The 27907-nt window shown below is 40.8% G+C and overlaps 1 protein-coding gene across 3 annotated transcripts in view; it reads left to right on the top strand.

Moving 5' to 3' along the window:
- The window catches only part of DNAJC5B (DnaJ heat shock protein family (Hsp40) member C5 beta), a 95863-nt gene extending 75751 nt beyond the window's left edge, over positions 1 to 20112 (top strand). For 2 of the 3 annotated variants that reach the window (XM_027128004.1, XM_027128002.1), the window contains 3 exons: positions 1093 to 1306; positions 4607 to 4778; positions 18267 to 20112. In XM_027128004.1, the coding sequence (XP_026983805.1) occupies positions 1093 to 1306; positions 4607 to 4778; positions 18267 to 18361 (481 nt within the window). In that variant the 3' untranslated portion in view covers positions 18362 to 20112. The remainder of the gene's footprint in view (positions 1 to 1092; positions 1307 to 4606; positions 4779 to 18266) is intronic. The other variant, XM_027128003.1, reaches the window with a different exon arrangement.
- Positions 20113 to 27907: the final 7795 nt, after the last annotated feature.

The raw sequence follows: 27907 nt of genomic DNA, 5'->3' as shown, positions 1-27907 counted from the left end.
CAGTGAAGATTAATGAATTAATATTTATAACAGGCTTACAATAGTCCTGGCATGTAGTAAACATTATAAAAGTTTTTTTTGTTTGTTTGTTTGTTTTTGCGGTTCACAGGCCTCTCACTGTTGTGGCCTCTCCCGTTGCGGAGCACAGGCTCCGGACGCGCAGGCTCAGCGGCCATGGCTCACGGGCCCGGCCGCTCCGTGGCATGCGGGATCTTCCCGGACCGGGGCACGAACCCATGTCCCCTGCATCGGCAGGCGGACTCTCAACCACTGCGCCACCAGGGAAGCCCCATTTTACATTTTTAATACTTGATTATAACTGAAGAATAAAGAACACTCACAAATCACCCCTCTGCCCCCAATACACACACAATGCAACACAACACACAGTCATAGCCTTATGGAATTACTTTATGATCCACAGAGGAGAGAGGGCCTTGTACTCACAAGTAAATTTCTACAGATTATTTGAAATGGGAAGACCTATTTGAAAAGAGGTCAAATACACATTTGAATACAAGGTAAGTCATGGTATTTGTCCATAAAAACAAAAGGGAGTTAGGATTTGTAAAAAAAATTGTGAAAGGGTCATAATATTTATTCAAGGGTGTATAAATCAGAGATTTTTTTTTTTGACAGTTGAGTTTTAACTTTTAGAATATGTGGTGTGAAGTTTTGTTAATTCTGGAAAAGTCTTCCAGTTCTAGATGAAATTGTGGTATAAACTGGTCCTATTGCTGGAACTCTTAAAGGCCTCTGCATGTTGAGGTGGGCTACTGATGAGCTTCCAGGTAAAAATAAACTTCACATATTTGCCAATGGCAAAATGTCTAAGACTCAACAGCTATGCAGCTATTGAGAATTCCTTTGAGGATATGAGGGGAGAAACAATACTGTGGTGCCTGCACATTAGAAACACGAGGCAACATTTAATGGAAACTTGCTTAGTTGAATCAACATTATGATGAAATGTAACATTTCATGGTATTTACATGTATAAAAGATGTACAAATGAATAATGCCCTTCTAAAATGTCGTTGTAATACCTGTCAAGTAACACTTTTCCTCACTTTTTTTTTTAAATTTTAAAAGAAAATTGGCCTTGAAACACCATCCAGACAAGAATCCAGATGATGCAGGTGCTGCTGAGAGGTTTAAAGAAATCAACAACGCCCACACAATATTAACTGACACGTCAAAAAGAAACATATACGACAAGTACGGATCACTGGGACTCTATGTGGCCGAGCAATTTGGAGAGGAAAATGTTAATACCTACTTCATGCTGTCAAGCTGGTGGGCAAAGGTGAATTGGATTCTTTGCTTCTCTTGAAAACAATTTCTTAGAAGATCATGATATTATTCACTCTTTTAGACTCCATCTCAAAGAAAGTCTAACCTTGCTATATTACTAAACTCTTACAGACAAAAGGAGCTGTTATTTAAGGATCGTTTTTGCTTTAGCTCACCAAGTAATTATAAAATGCAGCATGGCTTAAAATACTTCTAGACATTAATTAGATTTGAATTTGAAGCTTCAGGTTAATTCTGACTGCCCTCCCTACCCCCATAATGACAAATTAAGAACTGACTCATTGCTGAAAACCTAAAATAATTTATTAGTGTGACAACTGTTTAAAAATTATTATGGGACAAATTTAGCCATGTACTTTCCTATCTATAGCATAGGCTACATCAGCAAACACAGTACTGCAGAGAATACATGGTAATTAGGTCATAGGTTCACATGGAGCCTGCTGGGAAGTAGTGGAGAAGGAAATGAGGGGAAAAAGGTAAGAATTAAATAGGGCAGCACACTGAGTTGGCGAGAGAGAGGAAGAGAGAGAGAGAAAAAGGATATCTAGTCAAGAAAAAGGCAAGATTTTTAAGGACTTAGTGCGACCGGAATTGACTTTTGACAGTAAATTTTGTGGGATTTCCTAAGAATCCCTAGTATATGCATGCTTGGTGATAGTTTTATATTTGTTTATGACTATTAATATCCTTATCTTCTGATAAAAGTATATTTACATATAAATCATACATATGGTCCATCTGCATCTTTTTTGGACAGTTCACATACATGTAGTAAGTTCACAGTTCACACATTTTGTGAAATCAGATGAACTCACATTCATATGAGTTGTAATTAATAAAGAAACAGCAGATCTCCAGAGGCAGATGGCATGTTCAGTAGTACTCTGCTACTTTCTTCCGCTAAAATAAATCTTGCTAAATTGAATAGTTTTATATACGCAGGACGAGAGAGAATATGTTTTTGTTCATAGGCATGGGGAGAGAGAGTCTGCAGCCTAAAGCCTCATTTGCCTTCTGCAGTCCTCAGAATTCCTTTTCTTGGGGATAACTGGGAATCCCACTGAAACCTCCTTTTTTTAATCACTCAAGACTTGGGAGGGAGACAAGTTTCTGCCTAGAGGATGTGGAACTTAGAATGAGAGTGTACATATTGTCAATGTCATTTATGATGATAGTTTGAATGTTTATGTAAAATACAGACTTCTGTGGGAAACTAACCCCCAGGTATGACACTATTTCCATGGGAAGGTACATGTGGAGTTCTAGATAATTTACACACTAGCACCTGACTGCATATTGGGGCCTACCTGCATAAAAAGGAGAATAGATTTCCTTGCCCAGGAAGCTGACAAAATTGATCAAAATTCATACAGACAAGCAGAAGCTGTTCAGTAGTGTAAGAGATATACATAAAATAATTCCTGATGTGGCTCTTTAAAAATAAGGCTACAAAGAAATCTACCTTCCCCTTCTGCTTGTGCCAAAGGCTAACTGCCCAGTGCCCTTTAGAGTGGCCTGGCACATAGTGACAATGTATTAAGCATGCATTACATGTATGAATCATGTACCAATTTGAAAATATTTTAAAAACAATGGACACATACTTATGCCTTGTACTGCACTAAGCACTGCAAGGATAAGGCAAGGTTATTTCTGCAACAGGCAAATAATCTAGTTGGAATAACTAAAGAACAAAACAATACATGTATCAAAGGAAATTTTCAGAGAGGAGAAAAAATATGGGAATGGAATAGTGAAAGCAAAAAAGGTCAAAAGTAGGTAAAAAAAAAAAGGGGGTGCTTGTTGGGGCACTGGCTCAGGAACACTGCACAGGAGGGTCTTAGAGGCAGTTGGTGAGGAGGAAGTGTTTTTATACTTTTCAGAGTAATTTAAGAAATGTATGACTCTGAAGATGTAGAGAATCCATAGCAAAAAGATTATAGGTGTGAGGGTGTATAAAATCACTTTCTATTTCAACTAACATACTTTCAATAAAATCATAAACGTATTTTGCACAGTTAACAAAAATGGGATTGTTTTCACTTCAAATTGGATTGGGAGAGTTTAATCTTTTAGCTATGGCAAACTTAGTGAGGAAACCTTTTATATGCTCGTGGGGAAATCCTGGTGCTGTTCACTAGGAGGAACAAATCATTTGTTTATCTACTAATCAATTAATACCTTCATTAATTCAGTAGGCACTTCCTGTCTACCACACTCCAGGTACTAAATCCTTAGGTAGAGGAGGGATTTAAAGACAACTAACATATAGTTTAGCCTTGAAGAAGTTCACAGTCTGAGACAGAATTATAAACTCATCACTGTCTTAAAGTGTCAACAAAATAAGACTATAGTGGACATTTGTATGGCATGCAGTTGGGGCACAAAGGAGGGAGTAATTGTTCTGGAGGACATGGGAATCAGGAAAGATGTCAGACAGAGGATCTCTGAGATAATCTTAAACACGGAGTGGGTATTTTCTAGATGACTAGGGAATGGGACAGTGGGTGTCTAGGCAGATGGTTCCATAGGGAGAGCAAAGCTCTGCAAGGATGGCAGGAACAGGGCCATGCTGGTGCAGGGAAGGCACTGGAAGAGGCCAGATGACCATTAATAAGGAGCTCCAGCCTTTTCTAAGAGGCAGGAGAGTCGCTGCATGGGTTCAAGAGAACATGTCAGAAACCTCCAGCAGCAATGTGCAGAGTGGGCTAGAGGCAAGAGGGGAAGCAGGTAGGTCAGTTAGGAGGCTACTGAAGTGTCCAGAGCAGAGATAAGGGGATCCATTCTAAAGCCCTACCAATCAAGAGAGAGGCAATGGGGAGGGGGCAGAGATGGTGAGGAGAGAGACTGCAGGACGTGGTGACTGAGAGGAATGCGGTGGTGTCAGGACTGGCTATCCCTAGCTCTTCTTGGTGAGAATGATTCCATGCCCTTGGTTAGCCCATGTGACCTGTAGAGGTTATGTTTGTTGGTTTGTTTGTTTGCTCTGCTCTTAATAATGATCACCATGGCTTAAGAATAAAGAAGAAAATGTCATACTTCATTATTTGGCTGCAAGTCACTTGTTCCTGGCCTAACTTGTTAGGCGAAACTCTGTGAGGCATTTGTTTCCAAGGAAACTAAAAAGATAGTCCTCCATGGAATAAGGATGAGGGTGAATATGTGGTGTCTGGGGTGAACTGTGATGCCTTCAGGTCTCTGGAGGTACATGGGTCCACACTTGATTTCTGGGGTCTCCTACACCCCACTACCCCTCACCCCTGTTTTGCTTTGCCTCTGGTTCCCCTAGACTTTGTTTGTCATCATTGGCCTCTTGACCGGCTGCTATTTCTGCTGCTGCCTCTGCTGCTGTTGCAACTGCTGCTGTGGACGCTGCCGGCCTAAGTCATCGATGCCAGAAGAGGACTTCTATGTGTCCCCAGAGGATCTTGAGGAGCAGATCAAGACTGACATAGAAAAAGGTACAGCAAGCTGAGAACAGAGTAGGGGGTGTCTCTTCATAGGCCTGGCCAAGCACCAGGCCCCGTGGCGATGGCTATCGCTAAAGTGAGAGAGAGATACAACCACCAAATGGGGGGAGTGCCGTAGACTTTTACCTTTGGTACCTCTTTTGGAGAGGGTGAAAGGACAGTTACCTTTACCAGCCACAGAGAAAAGCAGAACCTAACACTGTCAGAAGGAAGTCATGAAATACGCAAAATCAGATGAACTCACATCTGAGCTTATGATCACAAGGCAAAGCTAGCACAATTCACAGTCTCATTACGAAAGAGTGAACTGTGGGTTCAGGGAGGTTTGGGTGGGAGTGCCCAGGGGTAGGAGGTAGGAGAACCAAGGCAGAAATTTCTCCCAGGAGAAGCATGTCAGCCTGTTACTTTAGGATCTCTATTCAGATAGAAGGGAATGGACATCAAGAGAAGTCGACAACCCTTGACTTTTCTTCCTTTTGATTACTTGATAATGAGTTTTGGGTAAAACTGGGGGAGGGTAGTCTTTCTTCCCCAGAAACGCAGCTTCCTTCCAAAACCACACATTCAGAGCTAGCCTCAAACCAGCCTCAAGAATACTGTCTGATATAAACGGGACTGTTTGCTTTGTTAAACCACCTGCACGTGCCTGTCAATGTGTATGCATGGCTGTGATAGATTACTCGATTCTTCAAGTTCACTAGACCCAGCAATGATAACCAAAAAATGTAAAGAAAGACAACAATCTCACAGAATTCACATCATCAGGAATACTTCATATTCTCTGGGAAATGCCTTTGTTTAAACAAACTGGAGTCAAACCTGCCATCATCCTTTCTGTCTTGCAGCCATAATCCTACCGTCATTTTCTCCTGCAGAATGCATCATTATTCTGGGTAATAGACTTCATCGCTAAGTCACAAAGAAGCCTGGGCAGCCAAATAAACAATTCAGACTGTGACCCGCTGCTGTCAGAACTGCGGGAATCAGGCATGGTGCACTTCTGTGTACTATACTCTGATTCCTTTGATCACAATGAAGCAGAAATTCCAGGACATCAGACAGAGGAGAGACTGTTTAAAGGCTTCCAGATACTTTCAAATTCCCTATCAAATGTGCTAAGTAATATCCAGTTATTACCCACCCCGAGTCCAGCTTAAAGAAAGGAGTCTTCAATCATGTGAACTGTACTTAGTCTCAGACCATTTTAGGATTGGGAGATCAGAGAGGACAGAAGGGATTTTCCTGCAAGCTGTGATTCCTTCCCATGGGGACCACTGGGTGGCCAGTCTGGCAAACAGGGGGTTTGTTCTCACCATTTTGTACTACTGCCCCTGGAGCCAAATTGTAGGCCCATCGTGAAACACAATTACAACTTTCTTTTGCTTCATTTGGGATATAAGATGACAAATCTTCTAACAGGGCATACACACCAAAAACAGCAAGCAAGCTGTATTACTTGTAAATGGGTTAAACAGAGATACACACATATAAACTCTTCTTCAGGGAAGAGTCAGTGACTTCGGCATAAATTGCTTAAGAATGATGAGCCCGGGGGCTTCCCTGGTGGCGCAGTGGTTGAGAGTCCGCCTGCCAATGAAGGGGACACGGGTTCGTGCCCCGGTCCAGGAAGATCCCACATGCCGTGGAGCAGCTGGGCCCGTGAGCCATGGCCGCTGAGCCTGCGCGTCCGGAGCCTGTGCTCCGCAACGGGAGAGGCCGCAGCAGTGAGAGGCCCGCGTAGAGCAAAAAAAGAAAGTGAGAATGATGAGCCCAGTGCATTCATCTCATCTGCTCTTTTGAGGGAGATAAACTGTTATTAGATCATGTCAGGGGTCGCTGGGCCCATTGTTCATAGGATCTCCCATAATATCCATCAACTCAGTCCAGTCACTGACAGAGGATAGGAAGGGGCAGTTAGATAGGAGAGTACTGTCATCGGCATCCACTGTGTCAAGCTTATCTTAACTTTTCCTTTATAGTGCGGGAACCAAGTCTAGGTGAACTGAACCTAGATACCTCAAATCCAGTGTTCCACACTTTTCTGAAAAGCCTCAAAGTCTTTCCTTTTTAAATTAGATAAGAGCTCCACCAGGGCATTTCAGCAGACCTTCTTTGCAGAAGATTTCTTTTCTGGAACAGAAATTCATACTCAGTGCCAAATTCCACCCAGATTTCCTTCCTGCAGAGTTGTTGGTGATAAATCTACATGCCGTTCACTGTTCTCAGTTCTGACACCCCAGAGCTACCAATTCCATTGCAGAGGTCAGATTCCAGACTTAGTAAGTCACGAACCCATTCGACTGTGTTACTGTTAGGCTTAACCAAAAGGAAAAACTCTGTCCTATTCCTAAATATTTAAAAGCTCCTATGCAGAGTTAATCAAGGTTTTCAAGGGCCAGAAGCTTACACAATTTGGACAGTCCTTTTAGGGATAAAGAATATCAAATTACAAATACAAAATTAGATCTGAAAGTGAATACTTATTTATAATGAAAAAAAGAAATTACAAAAAAATTGCAAAGCTTAAAAACTGATAAATGTCTTAAATATCATAAAATTTGAAAAACAGCAACAGTCTAATTAACTGCCTGACACACCTTTATGATACTTTCCCCCTGTGCTTTCTGGGTGCGTATTCTTTGATTGCCTCTTCACTTAATAATAATTTCATTAATATCACTTCCTTAGGGAGAATAGAAAAATTACTGTCCTTCCTCTAGCATGTTTCTTCAAAATTTGTTGTTTATTACTGGTAGATTAGAAAAGTTTCAATCTTACAACTCATTATTGATAATGTTGCCTAACTTTTTAGGGATTGTTATCAGATTTCAGAAAACTCCTATCTAGTTTATTTCATATATAAGATGTAAATTTGGAAGAAATTTTTCCACAGACCAATTCTGACTACACATTTCAAACCTTGTTGCCCCTCCATCACCCAATACTTCCAGGATCAGAGCCCACTGGACACATTCATAATGTGTGACACCATGTCTGGCATGGATCTTCATGTCCCCTAAGCAATTAAATTGGGGTAGTGAGCTATAGGAGTTATCTCTAAAGCCATTGTTATGCCAGTATGGCTAGCAATAATTATACACAGAGTTGCTGCAAGCCACAGAAACACAGTTTCTGTTCAAGAGTAGTGGTACAGGGTGGGATTTGCTAGTAGAGAGGAGAGATTTGCTTGGGTTATTGTGTCTCTTTCAAGTATGTGAAAGAATGTAATCTAACTTCTACCCTTAAGAAATAAAGAGAAGTTCAAAACAGTGGCATCTTCAATATTCCCTGGTAATTTTAGAACTTGTAAACTGATTCCCATCTCTTTCTCAGAATAAAAATATAATCCCAGTGGCATTCTAGGAACACAGGGGAATTCTATTATTCTTATGAATCAATTAGGAGCAAACAGAAGAGAGACAGTGTCTTGGGGGATTGTCCATACCCCCTTTTTTGTCTTGGAAAATTTGAAGCTTGAAAGATAAAGGTGACGGATACCAGGTTATTTCCCTTCCTTTCAAATGTTCACAAATTAGAATTTCCACTTTGTGAAATTTTGAGTGTTATATTTAAAACAAGCTCATTTAGACCTTATACTGCTCTGTTAGATAAAGGCCACAATGCAGTCAGAATTCTACCAGTCAAGAGGGCTTTACAGAACATCTTGAGATAGAACACCATTCCCTGGGACCCTGTGTGTGTGTGTGTGTGTGTGTGTGTGTGTGTGAGAGAGAGAGAGAGAGAGAGAAAGAAAGAGAGGAAGGAAGGAAGGAAGGAAGGACGGAAGGAAGGAGGGAGGGAGGGAGGGAGGGAGGGAAAGGAAGGAAGGAAGGAGGGAAGGAAGGGAGGGAGGGAGGGAAAGGAAGGACGGAAGGAAGGAAGGAAGGAAGGAAGGAAAAGAAAGAGAAAAATGAAGAAAAAAGAAAAGGAAGGAAGAAGGTATAGAAATGAGCATAAATGGGAACCTGTTATCTCTAAATACTCTGGCAAAGCAAACCAAAAATACAAGAGATAAGTTCAATTTTTTTTCCAAGCTGCAAGCAGTGGACTGAAAACTCCCAGTTAAACTCAAAAATTTTCTTGCAGAGTCATGATTTCCCCACTTTTTTGAAGGAGAGGAAATAGAGTGTTTAAGGGAGAAGATTTTCTAGTGGGTTGACCTTGGATCTAAAACTGTGAGATTCAGGGCACAGGAAAATCTGTTGACTGCTTAACTGTTCTTGCTACTCACCTGGATGAAACCCAAATAAATTCACAGCCACTGAGCTGAAGAGGCCATATGGCTTCTAATTAGACTAGCTCCCAGCCAAGATATTGAGACATTTATTACATTTGCTGTTCAGCATTCATCACACTTTATTGCCCAGGAAAAGGGCACCAAGGAAGAGATTAAATTCATCCTTCCTCTTTTCACCAATCCCACTCAATCTCCTTCCTATCCCCTTCCCCCCAGTCAAAAGGAACTGATTTCTAAAAATAATTCATGGAAAATAATTCTTGCAACTAGTCCAAAGCCCTTTGCTGCTTCTTTATATGAAAATAACAAGTGAGCACCATCAAGGCCCTGGGCCGGGACAGCAGGACAAGTGAGTCAGCTCAGAACGCTGCCCCGGAAGCTGCTCCAAGGGGACCCAAGGTTTCTTCAGATTTTGCCTGCTAAGGTTCAGTGAGCAAATTTACTAGACAGTCTTTTCACAGAAAACATTTATTGAGCACTTAATATTTGCCCGACACTACGCTAGGGGCTAGAGAAAAGAAAGACGCGGTCCCTGCTGTCTTGGACCTTACAGTATCGCAGAGGAGACGGGAAGACAAGTACTCCACAAATAGTCACACGATGAGCTAGCTAACTTCCAGGTATGATAAGTCTGCCAAAGGAGAAGCACAGGGGCTGTGACAGTGAACACTGGGCGGGCCTGACCCGGATGCAAGTGAGGACAGCTTCCCAGAGGAGGTGACATTTAAAGCTGAAAATGTAAAGAATGAGGAGTTAGGGGTGGGAGATTATGGGGAAGGAGAACCCTAGAAGGGAGGAATCTTGACACCAGCACAGCATCTGGCACAGCACCTCCCAGCATTCTGTGGATAATGGTGAATGGAGCTCTCGATGCCAGGCAAGGCAGGGATAGTCACATTAGGCTGTTCAAGTGAACAGTTTGATCAAGGAACTGAATGAAGAGGAAGTTATGCAGAGAGCATATTTGCAAATAACCCCAAACTGGGATATACCCAGTCAAGGGCTCAGACCATCAAAGTGAAATGTGATAGATGGAAAGCAGCTGGAATCCTGGACAGTTGACTAGATAAGAGCAAAAGCAGTAGGATTTTAACTAGGATGAGGGGAAAGGGAGTTGAGAGAAACCCAGGAGGTTCTGAGGAAGAAAACGCAAAAAGGTAGAGGTGAAATATTATTCAGCCATAAAAAGGAATGAAGTACTGATACATACGACACGGCGGATGAACCTGGAAACATTATGCTAAGTGAAAGAAGCCAGACACAAAAGGACAAACACTGTATGATTCCATTTACATGAAATATCTAGATTAGGTACATTCATAGAGGCAGAAAGCATACGGGTGGTTGCCAGGGCCTGGGGGGAAAAGAGGAACAGGGAACAACTGCCTAATGGGTCTCCTTTTGGAGAAATGTTCTGCAACTAGATAGAGGCAGTGAATTATATATTTAGTACACTGTGAATGTACTAAATTGTTCACTTTATTTATTTATTTAATTTTATTTATTTTTGGCTGTGTTGGGTCTTCGTTGCTGCACGCGGGCTTTCTCTAGTATGGCGAGTGGGGGCTACTCTTTGTTGTGGTGTGTGGGCTTCTTATTGCGGTGGCTTCTCTTGTTGCAGAGCACAAGCTCTACGTGCGCCAGCTTCAGTAGCTGTGGCACGTGGGCTCGGTAGTTGTGGTGCGCAGGCTCAGTAGTTGTGGCGCGTGGGCTTAGTTGCTCCGTGGCATGTGGGATTTTCCCGGACCAGGGCTCGAACCCGTGTCGCCTGCATTGGCAGGGGCATTCTTAACCACTGCACCACCAGGGAAGTCCCAAATTTTTCACTTTAAATGGTTACTTTTATGTTATGTGAATCTCACTTCAATTAAAAAATATCTGTAGTAGAGGAGAGAGGGGATTTGACTACAGAAAGAAACTAAACACCCTTCCTTCAGAGAAGGAGAAGGTTCTTTGTTTCCTGAAAATTCACCCATGGCAGGGAGTAGAGGATACCACAAAGCATCAGTATTCACAAAGTGTGGGGAAATGGGAAAGTTGATTATCAGTCTTTTATGCAGCTACCTTGAGAGCAGTACACTATTAGTAGCTAAGACAGAAAAGGGCTTTGAAGTCAGTCCCATTTCAAGCCCTGACTCTATTAGTTACCAGTAGAGATTCTGGGGGTAATTCATTTAACTACTTTATCCCTTATTGTTTTTACTTATCAGGAACATACAGACGAACATTATGTGCCATTACCTTTAGGTTCTTTGCTTGCTGTTCCCTATTTAGAGGTAACTGTTACCCTAAATCATCTGTAATCATTTTCCTTTTTTAAATTTGTTTTATTGAGATATTTAATTGACATACAGCACTGTATAAGTCTAAAGTGTGCAGCATAATGACTTGCCTTACATATATTGTGAAATGATCACCACAGTAAGGTTAGTTAATATCTATCATCTCATATAGACACACAGAAAAAGAAAAAATGTTCTTTTCCTTGTGATGAGAAGTTTTAGGATCTACTCTGTTAGCAACTTTCAAATATGCCACAGAGCAGTGTTAACTGTAGTCATCATATTGTATATTACAACCCCAGTATTTATTTGTCTTAGAACTGGAAGTTTGTACCTTTTAACCACATTTATGCAATTCCTTGTCTCCTCACTCTCTGCCTCTGGTAACCACAAATCTGATTTCTTTTTCTATGAGTTTGGGTTGTTTTTGTTTTTTTAGATTCATGTATAAGTGAGATCATACAGTATTTGTCTTTCTCTACTTGACTTACTTCATTTAGCATAATGCACTCAAAATCCATCCATGTTGTCACAAATAGCAGGATTTCCCTCTTTTTTTTATGGCTGAAAACTAGTCCATTGTATATGTACACCACATTTTCTTTATCCACTCATCCATCATTAGGTTGTTTCCACCCACTTCTTGGCTATCATAATGTAATCATTTTCTTACTATTCTTTTTAGTATTACAACTATATATATTTATGTTCCTAATCAAGTTTATTGCTTGGTTTTACATTTCTGAACTTTAAATCAATGAACTCATACTCAACAATTATCCTTCAACTTCTTTTTTTTTCACTCAACATCATATTTCTGAACTTCATTCGTACTGTGATTGTCTTTCATTCATTTTCACTGTTGTATAATATTCTTCTATGAGAATATCCCAGAAAATTTATCTATCCATTCTACTGCTAGTGGATATTTGGGTATCCAAATCCACTTTTTTGCCATTACAAACAGGGCTATTACAAATATTCTTGGTATGAATGTCTCCTGGTTCATGAGTAGAGTTTTCCAGGTATTGGGTTGGCCAAAAAGTTTGTTCAGCTTTAAGTAAAAATAAAAGACACATTTTTCATTTTCACCAAGAACTTTATTGAACAACGTATTCATTAACTGAATGAACTTTTTGACCAACCCAATATATACACAGGAGTGGAATACCTTAGTCAAAAGGTGTGCATATCTACAAGTTATTAGATAACACCAAGTTGTTCTACAAAGTTGCTGCACTAATTTCCATTACCTAATGAGAGTTCCTACTGCTTCACATCCTTGCCCTCACTAGACTATAAATGTGTGCCAGTCTGGTGGATGGGAAATGGTATACCTTTGTGATTTTAATTTTTTTCTCCTTGAATCCTTTCAGAATCTTACTGGTTGTTTGGGTTTCTCTTTCTTTGAAATGCCTATTCAAGTCTTTTGTAGGTTTTTAATATATCATTTGCTTTTTTCTTACTGACTCTTTTTTGGGGCGTGGGTATTGACTCTGTTGATCACGTTTGTTTAAAATGTATTTTCCCAATTTGTGGCCTGGTGTTTCACTCTTTACGGTGTCTTTCGATAAGCCAAAGTTCTTCATTTTAATGTAGTCAAAATGTCAATATTTGCCTTTATGCTTAGTGATTTCTGTGTTTTGATTAAGAAATCTTTCCCTATCCCAAGGATATAAAGGTGTTCTCCTATATGGTCTTCTCAAAGTTTTATAGTTTTGCTACTCATGTTTATGTGTTTAATAACCAGGAATTGATTTCTGCAAGTCGGTATGATGTAGCGTTCCAACTTCATTTTTTTCCATATAGAAAACAAATTGTCCCAGCACACTGATTTCTAGTCTTGGTTTTGACATACATTAAGTTTTAATAGATATATGGAACAGTTTCTGGGCTTTCTGTTCTGGTCCGTTGGTCATTTTGTCTATCTATATGCAACACCAGGCCCATTTATAATAATTCATAACACTGTTCAGGCAACTCTTCCTAATTTGTTCTTCAGGACACTCTCACATATCCTTGGCCTTTTGCTTTTCTATATAAATTTTAGAATAAGCTTTGTTAAGTCCTGTACCAAAACTTCTTTAAGCAAAATATTTGGGATCTTGATTAGAATTGCAGTGATTGTAGATAAATTAGGAAGAATTGACATCTTTAAAGAATGTGAGTCCTCTAATATGTGACATGGTATACCTCTCCATTTATTTAGGTTTTCTTCGTTGCCTTTCAATAAAGATATCTCTTTTATATCTTTGGTTGCATTTATCCATAATACTTTATCCACTTTCATACAATTATAAATAAATTATCATAGATTAGTTGTTGACTTGTTTCTTAGTATATAGGAATGTACTTTTTTTTAACATTGATTTCGAATCCAAGAAACTAGCTAAACTCTCTATTTCTAATTATTTATCTGTAAATTCTTTAGGGTTTCTACATACCTATCTATAACATTTGTGAATAGTGATAGTTTTGATTCTTCCTTCCCTTCCCTTATCATTTTTTTAGCCTTTTCCTTGCCTTTCTGTGTTTGTTGAGACTGCCAGTAAAATGTTGAAGAGAAGATGCTTTCAAGATTGCATAATGATTGTGAAGTTTGCTGTAGGCTTTTGATCAGGTTAAGAAAGTTGTCTTCTATTACTATGTTGTTAGAATACTTTTTTCTTCACCAATTGAGATGGTAATGATTTTTCTCCTTTAAATTGTTCACGTGAAGAACTATATGAATTGTTGCCCAACGTTAAAACAATCTTGAATTCCTGAGATAAACCCAAAGCAGTCATAATGCATTAACTATTTTATTTTTTTATGAAATGTGTTTGCTAATATTTTGTTTTAGATGTTTGCATCTATGTTAATGGGTGAGACTGGCCTATCATTTTCCCATCTCAAACTTTCCTTATGGGTTCTATACCAAGATTATGCCTCATAAAATAAATTAGCAGTGTTCCTCTTTAACTCTTGAAAAGTTTGTGTATTACTGGATTTATTTCTTTCTACAGGATGGTGTAGACCTTTCTGGGCTAATGTGTTTTTATACAAATTTTAAATTATGGATTCAATATATTTTATAGGCCATTTAGGTTTCCCTTCTTCTTTATTAAAACAATTAGTTCTTCAAAATTTCCTCTTGTTACCTTTTACACATCTATAGTATCTGCATTTTTGTCCCATTTTTCATTCCTTATATTGGTTATTTCTGCTTTCCTTTTTTAGCCATTCTCACCAGATATTTGAAAATTTTATTCTTCTCAAATAAATGTTGTCAGTGTTATTGATTCTCCTGTATATTCTCTCTACTTAATTTCTATTTTTTATTATTTCTCTTAATTTATTGTTGTTAATTTTCTAACTTAATTTTTATACTTCTTAATTTTCAGTCCATCTTCTTTTCTGATATTAAGCTATTAAGGCTATAAATTTTTCTGTAAGTACCAGTTTGGCTTTACATACACACACGTACACATATGTTCTTATAATCTAAGTTTGAAACATTTTCTTATTTCCATTATGATTTTTTCTTTAATCTATAAGTTAGGTCTATATGTGTCTTAATTTGTAAACCTGTGGGGTCTTTTCTCGTTCTTTATTATTGTTTGTGTCTAACTGAACTGCAGTATTATCAGAAAATGTGGACAGCATGAAACAATATTTTGAAATGTCTTGAGGCTTGCTTATAGCCTAGAACTTAAATGATTTTACATATGTTCCACATTGCTTCAAAACAGTACATTTTGCATTTGTTAGGTTCACTGTTCCATGTATGACTATTAAATAAAGCTAATTTGTTGTATGTATTAGTTTGCTAGGGCTGCTGTAACAAAGTACCACAGACTGGGTGATTTGAAAAACAAATTTACTCTCTGGCAATTCTGGAGGTTAGAAACCTAAGATCAAGGTGTCACAGGACTGGTTTCCTTAAGGCCGCTCTTCTTGGCATGTAGATGGTCATTTTCATCTTGTGTCTTCACAAGGCCTTTCCTCTATGTATGACTGTGTCCTAAGTACACAAGTCATACTGGACTAAGGCCCACTCTGAGGACCTCATTTTAACATAATTACCTCTTTAAAGACCTCCTCTCCAAATATGGTCACATTCTGACAGACTAGGGATTAGAACTTCAACATATGAATGGGGTGGGGGGCAGGGACACGATTCAGTTCACAACATTACACTTTTCAAATCCTTTATAATCTTAAAGATTTTTTTGCTTGCTTTATCCGTCAGTTACTGAGAGAAGCATTCAATTCTTCCACTGTGCTGATGGATTTTTTTATTTCTCTATAAAGTTCTGTCAATTTTTGCTTCCTATATTTTGAAGCTATGTTATTAGCATATATAAGTTTAGAATTTTTATGGCTACTTGGTTAATTGAATATTTTATTATTATGTAGTTACCCTCTAGCTCTAGCAATGCTTTTTGTCTCATACTTTGTTTTTAAAATACAGTTATATTAGCTTTCTTCTCCTTAGTGTTTGTGTAGTAAATATGTTTCCATCCTTTTATTCTCTATGTTTTTTTGTCCTTATGCTTTTTGATGTGTCCTTTGTAAACAGCATATTGCTGGGGGGATTTATTCAGTCTGGCCATGTTTTTTCTTTTAAATAGAGTCCGTTTGTATTTTTTATAACTAATGATATATGTTTTTTTCTATGAACTTACTCTTTGTGAGACAGTATAGCACAGCCTTTAAGAAAACAGACTCTGAGAAATACTGCCCAGGTTTTAATACTAGCTCTATTCCTTACTACCTGTGTAATGCAGGCTAGTTACTTAAAACATTCTGTCCTCAGCTTATCTGTAAAATAGCTATCATAATTACCCTACCTTGTAGTGCTATTATAGAGTTAAGATACATAAAGCACTGAGAACAGTGCTAGACACATAATAAGTACTATATACATGCTTTCTGTTAATATTTTATTATTATAATTATCACTTTAAGTTGGCATATTTTTTCTGTTTCTATTTTCTTTCCTTTTTTTCCTTCTTCTGTACTGACAGAATTTTTTTTTCACATTCCATTTCTTTCTCTCCTCCAGTTTGGAAATTATATTCTCTGTTCTATTTTTTTAGGGCTGCCTTAAAAAGTTACCAAGCATACTTAAGTTACCAAAGTTGAAAGTTAATTCTTATCTTTACCCTCTCCTGAACAATACAAGAACTTTATAACTCTTTAATTCTGATCATCTCCTTTCTGATTTACATCCATTGTCATAATTTTATCTCAATTTTAAGTCTCATAAATTATTATTGCTTTATATGATAAATAATTGTTTAGTTTTACTTATATATCTACTAATCATTTCTATATACAGCACAAATTTTTCCATGTGATAACACTTCTTTCTGTCTGAATTATAACTTTTAAATTAGGTCTGCTGGTGGCACAACTTCTGTTTTTATTGTCTGAAAATACCTGTAAATCATGCTTAAAAAAATAAATGTAGCAATAAGAGGGTTTATCAACAAATTTAGGTTGATATCTTCTTATAGTATATTGTAAACATAATTTCATAGTTTTCTGCCTTCCATATCTGCTATTGGAAAGTGAGATTGCTTTAAGAACCGTTATCCTTAGTGTTCTTCAATATCACTAAGATGTTTAAATATGAATTTCTCTTTAATTTATCCTAGTTGGTTCTTGAATCTGTGGACTGGTGTCTTGTATCAACTCCAGGAAATTCTCAGCCATTAAATCATCAAATATTACCTCTACTCTTCTTTTCTTTTCATTTCTTTACGAAAGTCTTATTAAATATAAGTCAGAATATCACTCTATTCTTCACGTCCTTTAGCCTCTTTCCTATTTTATATCTTTGTTTCCCTGTGCCACATTCTGATTAATCTCCTCAAATCTGTCTTCTATTCCATTAATTCTCCCTTTAGCTGTTAAACCCCATTCATCAAGTTTTAAAAATTTCAGATGTGTTAATGTCTAAAAGAGATTTTTTATTATTATTAATTTCAAAATCCATTTGATCACTTGAAAAACAAATCTAATTCTTTCTTATTCTGTGTCTGGTAAGTGCAGGATTTGAAGTCTTTCTGGGTCTGACTGGCTTTCTGTTGTTTCTACTGGCTCTCACTCAGTGTGCATTGTTCCTATGTGTAATGTTCTCCCTCCCCCCATCTCTCTCCCTCTCTCTCTATTTCTCCCTATCTCTCCCATCTCTCTGTTTTTTACTATGAGTTTATGTTTCTTGCAATTTGTGGGGGATTCTTTGAGGGCTGGGTTGAAGGTTGGGGCCATTCATTTCTGCTCTGTGCTTTTGCACTGGACCATTTTAAACTAAATTATCAGCCTGGGGTTTCTTAGAACACACAGGTATTGTAAATTTGACCTGCCACATTGTGTGCTCATTAGCTTGCTAACAGACATTTTTAAGGGAGCTCTTCACTTCCTCATCAAAACTCAAGACTAGCAAACTTCCTTGCAGATTTAAGGCTATGGTGATTTAGACAGCACATAACCATTTGGGGTACTAGCTTTATGTGGAGAGCTTCCTATTAGACTCTTCACCCAAGCAAACTCTGGGTCTTGGCCTCTCTCCCAACCAGAGCCATGTATGCAATTGTCCACTGCACGATTCTAGACGTATTTTTCATATAGATACACACTGCAGTCTATATGACATGGGTGGCAGCCCTGTCCTCATCCCCACAAAATGGTGAAAACTAAAGCTCAAGTTTATCAGTTTTAGAAATTGCCTCAAAGTGAAATCTGGGCTTAGTGCTTTGGTTTTATAATTCTGTAACTAATAGAACTTAAATGAAGAATAAAGACAGTGAGTGTATCCTCCCTTTTGAAGTCCTTTAAAGGGTAGGATCCTTAGTATCTTAGGAATTGAAATGATTTGCTAATCATCATTTCAGCAAAAATATCTACCACTTGCCCCATTAAATGAAATGTAACATAAGAGGGTGTTTACTGGTTTTCTTTGTTTATTTTTAGATATGGACTTTCCAGTTGTCCTCCAGCCTACAAACGCAAATGAGAAAACACAGCTAATCAGAGAAGGACCTCGAAGTTATTGTACAGACTCTTAATATTGAGCCCATTGAGGGTCCACAGTACCTCCTCTTGGTTCGGTCATGTCTCCAGGTGGTCTTGATGGGGGATGGTAGGGGACATGAAATGCTGTGAACTTTTCCACATTTGTATTTTGCTTTTAGGTTAAGGAAAGATGATTGCTACATAATTTTCTCAGTATGCAGATTCACTCTTTGAGTAGAACTCCTAATGGAAACACACATTCCATTTTAATGAATAAAGGCCTGAAGAGTTGTTTTATGCTCCTTGTATGAGGTAAGACAGTGGCATTGGACAGGCTTATGAGCCTGCCCTTTATGTGAGCCAGACCTTGTTCCTTATAGACTAAAGTAGTATTTCAAAACCGAAGCCACTTTTCATCTATTTAACTAAATGTAGTATTCATATCTGCCTTTAAATATCAACAGCAAAACATACATGAGAATTTAGGAGGAATATTTTGTGTGTGTGGAGATTTTTCCTGTCGTATTCAATATGGCTACAGAAATATTTCAAAGGCAAGAAGAAATTATTAGGTAAAGACAAATCGTATTATTTTAAAGTATATTTTTGAAAGATTACAAATTGTCACTTACTGAAAACTGACAAAACCAGGAAGGAAGAAGTTTTGTGTGTACTTGTAGATAGGCATAAAAACAAAAACAAAATTTCAGCCTGGTTAAATGTTATAAATGATCCAGAAAGTAATTCTGGGCCCAAACCAGCCCCAAACAATGTGTTTAACAATTTTAAGTTAAAATAATTTTTGTCCAACAGGCTTAGATTAGCCAGACTAAGAAAAAGAAACACATGAGGTAAAGGACAGAGTTCTAAATTCTACAGCCTAAATTTAAATTTAACGGCATATCACTCACCCCATCTTCAGTGGGATTAATAACACTGACCAGAAAATGCTCTGCTCTGTGCACGTTTAACATTTATGCTCAGAGGTCATCTCTGCATTTACTTGTCTGAACCTTATATTCATCACGTGGAAGAAACCATATGCTATTTCTAAAATAGTAAGCAGCAAGTGTTTGTTTTTTTCCAGGTCTTCCTTAGTTCTTTATGTAATATTACATTTTTCAAGATCTTGTTATGTTTTTATGTAACACTGCATGAAATGCCGTTTCCTTTTTTTCTTTGTTTCTTATTCTGCCTCACCACGAAATTACCGTTAATTAAAGTTAAATATACATTGTAAGTGGGAATTGGTGTTATAGCTGATAGTTCTGACATAACTAAAACTCTGCTCTAACTCTTGAGTTACTGGAATTCTTTTTTTAAATCGACATAATTAAGTAGAAAGAGCCCTGGTTTGAAAATTAAGAACCTGGTTCTAATCTAAGTGCTCACAAACTAGCCCTGTAACCAAGTGAGATGAGAATAATATGGCTAATCTCTCTGACCCTGTTTTCATATCTTCTCTGTTCATATTCCTAATTGCTGCCAAGATCAGGTGAAATAGTTGAAGTGAAAGAACTCTGAAAAGTCAAGTATTTAACAAGTATAAGATGGTTTCACATGCGTTTGTATGTGTTGATACACATAGACAAATGTAATGTGACTCTTTATGTATATAAACTCTCTCATCCAACAAGACACATGAAAATACCCAATACTAACAGTGCCAGTGACCAGTAAGTGCTCAGAACTCTACTCAACAATTGAGTGCTACTTTCCATTTGAAGGGAACAATGAGATAAACAGCCCCATCTGGGGATAATTTGAGCCACTACATTTCCTTCCTGAGGCCTCTAACCAAAACATCAGTCCTGTTTTTGAACAGGAACTTACAAGTCACCAAGCTCATCTTCTCTTTCTCTCCCAGACCTCTGTTTTCTTTCTGACGCGGAATTTTTTACTTCCACTCCCAGCTTTCCCAGAGAGCTGGTACAAGAGTGGTCGCGATGAGAATAGGGCAGGAATTAGAATCAGAATCAGATGGTGGAATTCCTGGAGGCATTCTGGTCAATGTTTCCCACATAGGGCTAGTTTCTAGTTACCACGGTTGTGGCAAATGCATGCACATGGATGTCTCTGAGTGAGGGAATGAATTCTACAGAATGCCCGTTAGCTACATAGAAACAAGGATCAACTCTCCATCTGAGGAGGGGCCACGTAAGCATCTTGCGGAGTTGCCATCTGGAATCACCTGCTATTATTCTGAGTCCACAAGCATCTTAGCAAAGAAGCATCGAGGAAAGAAAGGACATGCTGACTGTGATCCTCAGCAATGGCTGCATGGCTCCGGTTCATGCAGGGTTAAATAAGCTGCCACTTCAGTGGCTCACTACCTAATCCTGGTCTCCAGGCTATCAGAGAAGGGGATTTCGTATAAGGTTTCATAGGTCAACAATTTATTTATCGTTTTGCTGTCTTACATCAGAACATAAAAATATATATGCATTTTTATTTACCACAATACACACATTTTATTTCTTTTGAGCATAAGTGACATTCTATTTCTACATTTCAAATGGTATGTAGACTAAAACACATTTGACATGGCCTGGTCTGGAAACACACTTACCTGGCAATGCACTGGCTGATCTTCTGACCTACAGAAAGGGTTCCAATTAAGGCTTCCTGATCTCTCTGACAGGCACAATAATGGTCCCCCAAGATGTGCACATCCTAATTCTCAGGCCTTTCATGGCAAAACAGATTTTATGGATGTGATTATTAATGACCTTAAGATAGGGAGATTATCCTGGATTATCCAAGTGGGCCCTATCTAATCACTCTGGTCCTTACAAATGGAGAGCCTTTCCTGACTATGGAGAGAGAGAGGTGACAACAGAAGAATGGTAAGAGAGATACAACTGACAATCAGAGAATGACTAGAGATATGCTTTACAGATGGAAGAGGAAAAGGGCCATAAGCCAAGGTGTGCAGGCAGCCTCCGACAGCTGGAAAACTCAAGGAAATGGATTCTCCTCTAGAGCCTCCAGAAGGAAACACAGCCTAGCAAAACATTGATTTCAGCCCACTGACACCCATGTCAAACTTCTGACCTCCAGAGCTGTATGAGTTCAACACTGAATCAGTGCTCCTCACTTGTTTCTTCCTTGTCCTTTTGACTCCTTATTCTATATTCCTCTTTTGTTTCACTCCCTCATCCTGTCTCTTTAATTTTACTTTCTGCTTTGTCCCTTCCCTTCCGTTTCTCAACACTCCGTCTCCTTCCCTGTCCTCCTCTCCCACTTCCACCTTTCTTACATTTGACCTTCATTTCCCTGTTTTAGTCTCCTAATCTCTCTGCTCACCATTGTCAACCCTCTGCTTTCACATTTACTGGAATTTTTAGATAAACTGAACTTTTGGCAATCTACCCCAACTGGTGTAGGGTGCAGAAGGGAGAGACAGGAAATAGCCTGGGTAACAGGATATTAGTAAAGGAATGTCTTCCCTCCTCCAACTTCAAGCACGAATAATCATAACGCTAATAGGCAAAGGGAGAGCAAAAGTATTTTTCATTCAGTTCTCTGAGTATATTGACAAATAGAAATAATTTTAGAGACCAAATCATTTGAATGAATGGCAAGGTAATTTATTAGACATTAATTTTGGTCTGTCCTTAGTACTGTAGGAATCTCACTCGAAGGAATGAGTGCTCTCCTGATTTTTTTTTTTTTTTTTTTTTTGCGGTACACGGGCCTCTCACCGTTGTGGCCTCTCCTGCTGTGGAGCACAGGCTCCAGACGCGCAGGCTCAGCGGCCATGGCTCACGGGCCCAGCCGCTCCGCAGCATGTGGGATCTTCCCGGACCAGGGCACGAACCCGTGTCCCCTGCATCGACAGGCGGACTCCCAACCACCGTGCCACCAGGGAAGCCCTCCTGATTTATCTTTAAAAGGTCACTCCCTTGCTGCCCTAGCCTCAGACGTTAAAAACAAAGGTAGTCAGACACATGGAAAACAACCACCTATGTATGCTTTTGTTTGGGCTGTTGGAAAGGTGCGTGCTGGGAACTCCCTGGTGGTCCAGTGGTTAGGACTCCACGCTCTTATGCCCAGGCTCAATCCCTGGTCGAGGAACTAAGACCCCACAAGCCATGCGGCACGGCCAGATAAAAAAGAAAGAAAAAAAAGATGTGTGCTGAAATTTTAGGAAGAGACGTACCCCCATCATGAGGGGCCTCTAGACTAAAAACAGGTTGGAGAGTTCGGGGGGGCAGTTCCCAGAGTAGCCCAGACTTGTGTCCCCACAGAGGAGAGGCTCTGGTGAGATAGCACTTGGATGCCTCGGTGACAAAATTAAGTCAGGACTTTGTAGACATTAAGATTCTTGGGCCCACTTCTGGCCCCTCAAAGTAACCACACAGGGTTGGACACTGAGACCTCAGGAGCAACCAGGGGACAAAGACATAAACCCTTGCAGACCCCTTATAATCTGAAGAAGGGGAAGGACTCTCAACACCCGGCTGAAGTGAAATTTCTTGCTATCCTGTTAAACTGCAGCTCTAAGCCAAAGTTTAATTTAGAACACACCATCAAGAGACTTCCCCCAGATCTTTTCCCAAATGTCATTCTTTGCAGGCTTTCTAGACCACCCTGCCTAGGGCTGTTAACACCCTCCACCTCACGCTTCCTATTTTCCTTCTCTGCTTTTTCTCCTTAGTACCTTTTTATCTTTCTCCCACACCACAAGGCCTAAGATTTTTGTCTGTTTTGTGCCCTGAATTCCTATGGCTTAAAAGAGTGCCTGACCCATGGTAGACAGTTGGGGCCTATTTGTTAAATGAGTAAATGTTTAACCTGTGTCATAGAATAAAGAAATTCCTACCTGCTAGAAATGCAGAAGCTGCTAGAATCCTTAGTTTTTAGGGAGGCTTAGCATATTAATAGGAAAATTAATTAATTTAATTAATAGAAAAATTAATACGTTAGCTTGGCACCCAATCAAACCTCTGGCTCAGTTTCAGAGTTATCTTTTTTTAAAATTTCATCAGCCAGCCAGCCCTTACTCCTCACTGATAAGAAGGCGAATGTCCATTTCCAGGCAACAGTCCTTCTCCAAGCAGAGAAAGACCTTTATTCAAGAAACACAAGTCCTCCTCTCCAAAACCCCTCTTCTTCCAGCCTTCAGCCCTCCTAAGCACCTAAGTAACAGTCATCTTCATATTATTCCTGAGCAGTTCTAGACCACAAAGGGCCAGAAATTTAGATTCAGTCACGTATAACCAGTTTCTGTAAAACAAAGCCATTTCCAAATTGTAGGTGGCTCAAGCTAGCAGTGATCCTAGCGTCAGCATTTACATCTGTGCTTTGCACAGCGCTAAAAATGAAGAGACTAATAAATACCTGTTGATTAATTCTCACAACATATACCGTTTCTGAGAAAAGTCTTGCTCCAAAAGGGGACTTAAACATGCTCAGTGCCAAAATGTGATACAATTTTCTGGAATTTTCATGCTATTCCAGGGCTGTCCCCAAGAAGCAAAACTAAATTCCCAGAATCATATCAGCAGTTACAGGACAGCGGTTAACACATTCTGCTCACAGCTGGGCTGCCAACGGAGCTTTCTCATAGCTGAAAATCTGATTATCAGCTTCTCCAACGCCTGAGAACCCCCAGGCACATCCCTGTTCCCAGGGCCAGGAAGAAGCATCTTACCTGGGAGGGTTTTTTCTTCTTACTTCTGAGTAATCTGCTCTGGTACCCAAATACCTCCACTCCTGAGATGTCCAGATTCATCTCCAGATTCATCTCCTTTCATCTACGACACGCTTTCTTTTCTGGTGAAGAATAATTGGGGGAAATTTTTTAGTACAGATATTCACTTTGGGAATGAAATTCCAAAATTTTCTCTAATTTTTTTAGAATGATCTTTTTGGGCATGTATACACACTATTTACTAAACTGATATTTTGCAATTATTATAATTGCAAAAAGCAATATTTTAAAGCTAACCTAGATTAGCTTTATGAAAGTAAAAAATGAAAGCCACCAAGCAATGAAAAGTATTGCCTATATACTGATTAACTTATTAGCATAACAATTTTCTATAAAATGCCTTCATTTCAAAAGTTTATTGTATTTAGCATGGAATTTATTTTTTTAACTTCATATATAGCATACTAGGAAATTTAATTTTCAGCTACCAAAACCTGAAAGATACATGTTATTCTGAATAAGAGGGTAAAGCTTTAATAGATTTTAAAATGATTCACTTCCCTGCTTATCTCCTGCTTTTCTTAGTTCTCTCTCTTACCTCTTCTCAGCACATTCCATCCCCCAAGCTAAAGGATTTGAAAGGTGGAGGAAAGTGTTGGGTTTTAGGACCACAGGTGCATTTGTATTTGAAAAAACATGATTCATTTCTTCATAAATTAAAAATCTGTTGCACGAACAATAATAACCAACAGTCCCCGTGCTCAGGACCTGACACTGTCCTAAGAGCTTTATATTAGCTTTATATATTTAATATTTACATATTCACTTAATGCTCACAACAACCTGTCGGACAAGTACTATCAGCATTATTATTCCCCAGTTTTCAGACAGTCTAAAACAGAAAGGTGAAGTAACTTGGCCATGATCACCCAGTTAGTGAGGGGTAGAGCAGGCTGGTCCTCAAGTCCATGATGTTAACAGCTGCACTATATTACCTCTCCACAATGATCTTACATTTCCAACTACATTTGTCCTTGAAAACGAACCTTCTACGCCTCCCTGCCCAGATCCTTCCCAGGGTTCTTTTATTTTCAAAAGAACTGTCACTCCTGTCACTCCTTTTATTATCTACCTTTCTCTTCAACTGCCCTTTGCTGCTCAAGAAGATTCCTCTAGGGAGTGGCCCTTACTTAATTCCCAGTGACTTCCTCAAGTAAATCCTCGAAGATTCAAAATCCTCAAATTCCTCAAGAGCAAATTCCTGAAGGCTTCCTCTGTGCCCTCCTCCTTCCCCTGCTACCTGCAGCACCTGCTTCCTTGGGAAGCCCGTGTGCCTTTCGTAGGGCTACCTGCCACTTCTCTTGCCTGACCAAAAACTGCAACGTTAATCAAGTGAGTGAGAAGTTGGATTTTTTTTTTCTTCAGGGTTTTTTTTAGTCTGTGATAATCATACAAATATTCATGTATACAGTCAGGAGAAACTGCCTCATCTTTGTCGCCTCCCAGGTACCAGGAGGCCCCACCGCAAACAGTCAGCCAGCTTGCTTGCTGCCACACCACTGTCCAGAAGGAGAGGGCAGCAGCTCCAGCATTCACCCAAGGAGACAGAGAAAAGGCGAGGCAGGGTGGGGCGGGCAGTCAGCTCGCAGTGCTGGGCCCCGGCAACGCCACCACCCTCTCCCACTGGGGCTCACAGTGAATCTGGGGAGGGGTTTATCCTTATGCCCACTTCCCACCTGGGCGACCCTTGGGCCACACCAGCTGTCTTGGTGAGGTTCTCTCCTGGCTGGAAGTGCCTTTGATGGACATTCGGTAACAGCCAGTCCTTGCGGGGGGAAGAGAAGGCTGTTTCTTATAGAAAAATGCCCCCAATTCAACTGTCCCCATGGCAAAAAAAGAAAAGCAGGCACGCGTGCACACGTGCACACCTCACTCCGTGCAAACAGACAGGTTCCTCCCAAGCCTGAGCCCCTCTGCCTCCCCTGCTGGCCTCAGGTCCTTAAGGATGCTGCCTGCCTCACCTGGTGAGACCACCTGCCTCACCAGACACTGGTGGTCCTGCCCAGAGGCAGCCTGCCACTTGGTAAGGAGTCCAAGAGGAACAGACTGCTGGGGCTGAGAGGGTAGCCTCTGTGGCCCACTAGGCAGTGGAAAAGAGGGGCTCTGAGGACTTGCTCAGAGCCCACACTAGCGAGAAGAGGCAGGACGAATGGTACTAAGGGCCGCCAGGCCCTGGGAGGACCACGGACTCCTTCCGCCCCTACTCCGCGGCTGGCGCTCGCTCTGGCCTCTGCAAGGAGCGCACCGCTCCAAAGATGTGCACAGAAAGGGTTTGTTCTTGGGAGAGAAGCCAACGTGCTTGGGACAATTACCTTGCCAGGTGAGACTGCCTAAAAGCAAGGGGAGGAGCAGAATCCTTGTGGCAGGCCCAGACCCACTGACGGGGACCCGTGAAGCCACTGCTGCATAACGGCGGGCAGCCCCCCTGGAAAAAGGGGAAGGGGCACCTAGTGTGGGGGAGATGAGGAAGCCCGGAGACCAGCGGGTGTAAAGCCTCCCATGATCCTGCAGGGGCAGCTGGAGATGTGATGCTTTGAGGGCTATCCAGTGAGCAGAATGGTTGGGCATGTGTGGGCTCCAGGGTGGCAGTGTCCCCGGAGGTTGGCAGCAACAGTGGCACCAGTCTGGGCCCAATAGGGCCCTCAAACAAAAAGCCATCGTGAGCCCCTGGCTTGGACCTGTGGTGACCTGGGCACCTGGCAGGGACTCCCCTCTGCTCTGCTGGGAATGGGGTGCTCTGTGTGTGCACAGAAAGTAGGTGCTCCAGTGTGCGCTCTAGTCCGGCCCCAGCCCCAGCGGCACTGCCCTTTCAGCAGGCAGGCTCCACCCTCCCCCGGGGCTTCTCCAGTGGACCAATGTTTACGCCCCCTTTTATTTGGGGTGAGGGGGGGAGGCAAAGGGAGAATTTCATACAAGCTTTTCTCTCACAGTCAAGCTTGAAAAACATAACCGTCTCAGAAGTGGACGAGGAGGAACAAACAACAGGCGTTTTGGGAACTCAGACACCCAGACAGAGCCAGACAGACTCTCAGCCACACCCAGGCCACATGACCCCTGCGGCCAATCAGCGAGCTGGACTCCCTGCTGTCTCACAGCCGGGGGGTGGGGGGGATGGGGGTGTGGCAACAGGCAGGTGACCCAGCAATGGCACCCTAGATCCGTATGCCCGGCTACCAAACGAACCAAGACTCGAGGGAAGGACGGGGGGAGAAGAGAAGAGGGACTTTGCATACTCCTGTATCTTTGGCACACAGCTGTTCTGGCCTGGTTTGAGCTTCCTGTGGAGATATCCACATCTCAACCTGCTCAGAAGGCGCGGGATGCCAGTGGGGCCACCTGTCCCAGGGAGCAGCCAGCCAACCAACCTGTGCTCCGGCTGGGCTGTGCCTTGCCCGCCACCTCCCAATAGCTGAGCATCCTGCCCAGGGAGGGGGTCCTTTCATTCCCAGCAAAATGTGGTCTCCAAGATCACGCAGTCAGTAAGTGTGGCCCTTCCCCACGGCAAATTCCCCATCTGGGGCTCCATTTTCATACCTTAACAGCTCAGCCTCCGCTAACAGGCTGCGAAAACACCACAAAGGACAACTGGAGGGAAACGCAGGGAAGGGAGTTGTGTGACAACAGAGAAGCACGGGACACCTTCACATTCGCCGGCTGCACACTCGCTGGTGAGCTGCACCAACACCCGTGTGTGTGTGCACGCAGCACGCACATATACACAGCACAGAGGCACTGTTCCCAGAGTGGATGGCGAGCCGCTGTGTACCAAGAACCCGAAAGAGCAGTAAGCGGGATGGCGTTTCTCTCCGCCAAGAGAAACGTGGAAGGAAAGCAATTTGAATTGTCACGAGTGTGTGCAGGAGGTCACCTCGCGGCCTCACAA

This window comes from Aethalodelphis obliquidens, unplaced genomic scaffold, assembly GCF_003676395.1.
Source record: "Aethalodelphis obliquidens isolate GAN/ISIS:26980383/991018 unplaced genomic scaffold, ASM367639v1 scaffold33, whole genome shotgun sequence".
NCBI classification, from domain to species: domain Eukaryota; kingdom Metazoa; phylum Chordata; class Mammalia; order Artiodactyla; family Delphinidae; genus Aethalodelphis; species Aethalodelphis obliquidens.
This window is presented reverse-complemented; position numbering and strand designations above follow the sequence as displayed.